A 5,669-nucleotide genomic window follows, 5' to 3' on the forward strand; every position below is an offset into this window, starting at 1 on the left:
TAACATAATTAAATTAACAAAAACGTTTAAAAGATTAGATTAGGGGTTTAATTGGGTTTACAGAAAACATTATGGCATTAGGACAACTTATAATTCATATTATGGCAAAGGGACAATCTACTTGTCTTTTTATTCCATATTTCCAATTTTCTAATAATAATGATGCTTTTAAAACTATATAATTAACACGTTCATAACACAGTATTTTAAAGATATTCTTCCATATTTAATAACCAAAGAAAAATGGGGACAGCATACTTTACCCTTTACAACTTGTTGTCGTTACCTTAATAGAAATTGCTTTGACTAAAAAGTAAAAACCCCAAAAAGTCGGATCTTAGCAATAACAATGTTAAAAACACGATATTAAATAAATTGAGAAAATGTCGTGAACCATTCAAATTGCGATCCTACCACTAATCCATTAATATTCTTCTTATCATCTCTCTCTCACTGTTGAATGCTTGTTCTTCTCTCTATCATCGAACTGAATCAAAACACTGAGTAGTGGGTTCTCTCTGGAAAAAGATTCGATTTGTTTGAAAAGACAGACGGATGATGACACTTAACTCACTCTCTCCATCGGCTGAATCCATATCTCTTTGTTTCTTGGATACCTCCAGGTTCACCCAAACCCCCAAACTTCCAGGTTTCTCTCCAAAATCTCTTTTAGATTAGAAAAGCTTTAATCTTTCAATAGTTTTTCGTATGCTCTTATGAATTTCGACATCTGGGTATCTTCAAACTGTGACATATGATCTGATTCTTTGTAAATTCTTCGAATTGAGACACTAATCGGGTGGTTCAACTCTAAAAGTAGGATGGATACTTTTGGGTTAATTGAGAGTTTAAAGTTTACATCTTTGGAGTTGTCACAGGTGGGTGTAGTTTGAGGAAGAGGAATCAAGGGAGAAGTTTTGGAAAAGGAGTCGTCAAGTGTTCCGTGAAAGTGCAACAGCAGCAGCAGCAGCAGCAGCAACCTCCTCCGGCATGGCCTGGGAGAGCTATTCCCGAGCCGCCTCGTCAATCTTGGGATGGACCTAAACCCATCTCCATCGTTGGATCTACTGGTTCTATTGGCACTCAGGTTCTCTATCACTACTCTAGCTCCATAGCTTGGATTATACGGACATTGTTTTGCTTCTTTGCTTACTCGTACCTGACTGTAAATTATGTTTAAGATGACTAGGCAGGCACAAAGAAAGAGAGAGTTTTTTTCTTTTTTACCATATCATTATTAATGCCTAGTGATTTCCTAGTAGAAGTGTTTGGATGAGACTAATCATTCTTATTGATTACAGAGTCTTGTGTTTTTTTTTTTTTGGGCAGACATTGGATATTGTGGCTGAGAATCCTGACAAATTTAGAGTCGTGGCTCTAGCTGCTGGTTCGAATGTTGCTCTCCTTGCTGATCAGGTAAAATTAGGCATTATGTGTTAGTTTACAGTAATTACTGTCTCCAATTCATTGTTTAAGACCTCCCGGAATTAGTTGTATCTCCCTCTTAAGTGGTAGTGTCATTAGCAAGATACTCTAAACTAGTTGTGCAGCCAGGTCAAACCGTGAAATCAGCTTCTTGTTTAGATTTTTTTTTCAACCATCCTTTAGACTATCCTGGCATCAATTTTACTCGCCAGTTTCAGTGGCACAACCATTAAAAAGATATTGTAAACTAGTTACTTAATTTCTACACCTTCAGTGATCTCGAGAAACCTCAATATTATGGTTGCAGGTAAAGAGATTTAAACCTGCATTGGTTGCTGTTAGAAAAGAGTCATTGGTCGATGAGCTTAAAGATGCTTTAGCCGGTTTGGACTATAAACCTGAGATCATTCCTGGGGAGCAAGGAGTCATTGAGGTTGCCCGTCACCCTGACGCTGTAACTGTTGTTACAGGTATAGTAGGTTGCGCAGGTCTAAAGGTATAATAAACTCTAATGTATTTTGTTACCAAGTAAAAAACCTTATTTAGAGAATATGAACTTGAAAGTTGCTTTTTTTTTGCATGCAGCCTACGGTTGCTGCAATTGAAGCGGGGAAGGACATTGCCCTTGCAAACAAAGAGACACTAATAGCAGGTGGTCCCTTCGTGCTTCCACTTGCCAACAAACATAATGTTAAGATCCTTCCAGCTGATTCAGAACATTCAGCTATATTTCAGGTATTAGACTTATACATCTTCGCCTTAAACAACTTTTCTATCTCTGACTAATTGAGTGATTCCTGTTTTCTTCTTTTATAGTGTATTCAAGGTTTGCCTGAAGGCGCTTTGCGCAAGATAATCTTGACTGCATCTGGTGGAGCTTTTAGGTTTGCTTCAACATCTGTGTGCTATTCTTCTCGCTCTCTATAACTCTTTTGGTTAAATAAGAAAACTGGATGTTGGTTATAGAGATTGGCCAGTTGAAAAGCTCAAGGAAGTTAAAGTAGCAGATGCGTTGAAGCATCCTAACTGGAGCATGGGAAAGAAAATCACAGTCGACTCAGCTACGCTTTTCAACAAGGTTCTTTTTTCTCGAACTAAACTTTTGATTTAAAAAAGTAACATTTGATCAAGGTGGTAAGATGTGAGTTCTTGACTTTCTTGAAACCAGGGTCTTGAGGTCATTGAAGCTCATTATTTGTTTGGAGCTGAGTATGACGATATAGAGATTGTCATTCATCCTCAGAGTATCATACACTCCATGATTGAAACTCAGGTCTTGCTTCTGAAAACAAAACTTCATTTCCATCTTATGGTTTTCAGAAACAGGGTTTTAACGTTTTTTGTTCGATAGGATTCATCTGTGCTTGCTCAACTGGGATGGCCTGATATGCGTTTGCCGATTCTCTACACCATGTCATGGCCCGATAGGGTTCCTTGTTCTGAAGTAACTTGGCCAAGACTTGACCTTTGCAAGTAAGCTAACCACAGCTATATATTTTGGTTCGGTTTATATATATAAAAACCAAACGGTGGTTTAAGATTGTGTGATTGTGGGCAGACTGGGTTCGTTGACATTCAAGAAACCAGATAATGTGAAATATCCATCAATGGATCTTGCTTATGCTGCGGGACGAGCTGGAGGTACTATGACTGGAGTTCTCAGTGCAGCTAACGAGAAAGCTGTTGAAATGTTCATTGATGAAAAGTAAGTTTTTTTAAAAGTGGGTTCATCTCGGGTGTTCTTGAAACCGTATAACGTTGTTTTTGTTTACAGGATAAGTTATTTGGATATCTTCAAGGTGGTGGAATTAACATGTGATAAGCATCGAAGTGAGTTGGTAACATCGCCGTCTCTTGAAGAGATTGTTCACTATGACTTGTGGGCGCGTGAATACGCTGCGAATGTACAGCTTTCTTCTGGTGCGAGGCCAGTTCCTGCATGATGATTAAATACTTGTTGGAGCCAAGTGAATAATAAGAAATGATGGAAAGAAGATTAGTGCAGCGACTGTGTTACTTTAAACACCGTTTTTGGCAAGGATTACTGATTCTAAGTTGTACCTAATTTGTCTGTGATCCGAACAAAGTCAAACCGGTATTTTAAACCCATAAACCAATAAAACTGAGAATTTTTCCCCTTGAAATTGATATTTAAAGGCTTCTGCACACAAATTAAAAAATATATAATTTTAAAAAAAATTATACAATTAAAAATCATTTTATCACTTATGGGAACATAATTTAACCAATAATAATACAATTGGTCAAACAAAAAAACTATGAAATCGACGTCGACTCATGTATTTTTTTTACTAAAGCATCATTTAGTATGATATGGAGAAAGTAGTTGTCGAGTGCCACCTGTTACAAAAATAACCATAGTTTTCTTCACTGTAGAGGGTGCGGTCTAAGCGGCAGCGGCTAAGCGTTATATAGTAATCACAAATTGAAAAATATTAGTTAAAAAAAATAAAATCCTTTTAATTACTTACGTATTTATGTAATTTTATTTAGTTAAATAAAAAATCCTTTTATTACTTACGTAAACATAATTTAACCAATAATAACACAATTGGTCAAACAAAAATAATGAAAACGACATCGACTCATGTAATTTTTTCACTAAAGCATCATTTAATGTGATATGTAGAAAGTGGTTGTTGTTTGCCATCTTTTACAAAAATAACCATAGTTTCTCTCAGAATATCAATGTTAAGACTACTGCAAGATATAAGAGCTTATAAGTTTGTCCTCTACAGTATTCTAAAATACGGTATAAGCTGTCGCTTAGGCGGTGTATAAGCTGTGCCGTTTTTATGTAATACAATATTTTGTGTGAATTTAGTTAGTTCAAATGCTAGCGTTAGTGGATATTATGCGATTTATATCGGGGTAGCTTAAGTGGGTTTGTTAGCTTAAAGGGGGATTAAAAATAAAGAAAAAAAGAGATTTAAGGAAGGGGCGTCCCTTAATTAAGCTCGCGAAAGCACGGCCCTTAGCGTGCACGTGTCGAAAAACTATTGGAGAGAGGCACGGTTTCGGGGTCACGAGACCCGTGTTTTCATTTTCTCCTTTCTCGTTTCTGTTTGTATTCTCTCATCACGAAAGGCGATTCAATGGCGAATCTCTTCATCTCGGTGTCTCTGCTCGAGAAAACGGCGACGGCTCTAGCGGTGCGTCTCCGCGTTGAAGAAAATCGGCGACATCTCTCTCCTTCGGAGGTTCTTCTCGTCGCAGCAAATCGGCGACATCTCTCTCCATCGGTTGTTCTGTGAGACGACGGAAAGCGGTGACTGTTGCGGCTGAGACGAATCGAAAGGTATAACTGCAATTATATATGTTTAAGTTTCAATCTTTGAAGTTTGCATGTCTTAGATTCTTCATCGAGAATCTTTCTAAATAAATCGTCTGAATTGTTTTGTTTTTTTGTTTTGTTGTGTCTATAGGTGGATTAATCAAGATGCATGATCCTGGTAGATTCATTCCTTCTTCATCGTCAATTTGATAAACACATTCCTGTCATTTTTTTGATTTGTTTCACACTGTTTTGTCTTTAGGTGGAATGATGAAGAGGCTGTCTGAGGTAGATTGTGCCGGTTAATAACTAGGTATATTTTGGTCTTTGTTCATCGTCATAGATAGTGTATAAACCTGCTCTTAGTTTTGATATGTTTCGTTATTTTTTTGTTAACATATGGAATTGATCAAGAGGCTTCACACTGGTTCATCAGACAAAGGTCCATAGATTGTTCATACAGGTAACACCCAAATCTTTCCTCTGTTAAAGTTTGATAAAGCATTGTACCTTGATGGTGGTTTTAAATGAATTTAATCCTCTGTTAGTGTTAGGTTAAGTAATAAATTGCTTTGGTTGTTGTTTGCATATTGATGTTTACGTAATAAATAGATTAGGTGATGGTTAGATAGGAATGAATGGTGTGTTTATTGTGTTAGATAACAGTCCACTCGGACAGCTTTGGCTGTGATCAATGCTTGCTTTAATTCGATACTCTATAAAAAAAATTACTTTCTCCTCTTTCTTCATACGACTTGTTTCTCCTCTTTCTTCAAAAAACTTCTGTTCTCTTCTATCTCTTCCCACTTCCTCTCTTTCTTTAGCGTCCTTCTGTTATGGATCCTTATAACAGTCAACATACTGTTTCGTTTAGTAACTATGAAGATAGTCCAGGAACAGAAGCCTCAAACTTTGATGGAGCCACGGCTGCAGGTAAAAGTGTACGTCG

At 37.0% G+C, this 5,669-nt stretch overlaps 1 protein-coding gene across 1 annotated transcript; it reads left to right on the forward strand.

The window, feature by feature from the left end:
* Positions 1 to 390: 390 nt before the first annotated feature.
* On the forward strand, positions 391 to 3,571 carry LOC106334764 (1-deoxy-D-xylulose 5-phosphate reductoisomerase, chloroplastic). The gene is made up of 11 exons (XM_013773119.1): positions 391 to 649; positions 879 to 1,087; positions 1,330 to 1,416; positions 1,733 to 1,921; positions 2,011 to 2,160; positions 2,242 to 2,309; positions 2,392 to 2,503; positions 2,594 to 2,698; positions 2,777 to 2,898; positions 2,984 to 3,130; positions 3,200 to 3,571. Exons 1-11 carry the CDS (start codon positions 556 to 558, stop codon positions 3,366 to 3,368), a joined length of 1,452 nt encoding a protein of 483 aa, XP_013628573.1. The 5' UTR covers positions 391 to 555; the 3' UTR covers positions 3,369 to 3,571.
* The last annotated feature ends 2,098 nt before the right edge of the window (positions 3,572 to 5,669 follow it).

This window comes from Brassica oleracea, chromosome C3 (genome assembly GCF_000695525.1).
Source record: "Brassica oleracea var. oleracea cultivar TO1000 chromosome C3, BOL, whole genome shotgun sequence".
Lineage (NCBI taxonomy): Eukaryota > Viridiplantae > Streptophyta > Magnoliopsida > Brassicales > Brassicaceae > Brassica > Brassica oleracea.

Excerpts from the sequence above, each read along its gene's own strand:
- LOC106334764 (XM_013773119.1), top strand. The coding sequence starts at position 556 with ATGATGACACTTAACTCACTCTCTCCATCGGCTGAATCCATATCTCTT. Across the intron at positions 1,417-1,732 it reads TTGCTCTCCTTGCTGATCAG|GTAAAGAGATTTAAACCTGC; the intron begins GTAAAATTAGGC and ends TTATGGTTGCAG. Across the intron at positions 2,899-2,983 it reads CCAAGACTTGACCTTTGCAA|ACTGGGTTCGTTGACATTCA; the intron begins GTAAGCTAACCA and ends GATTGTGGGCAG.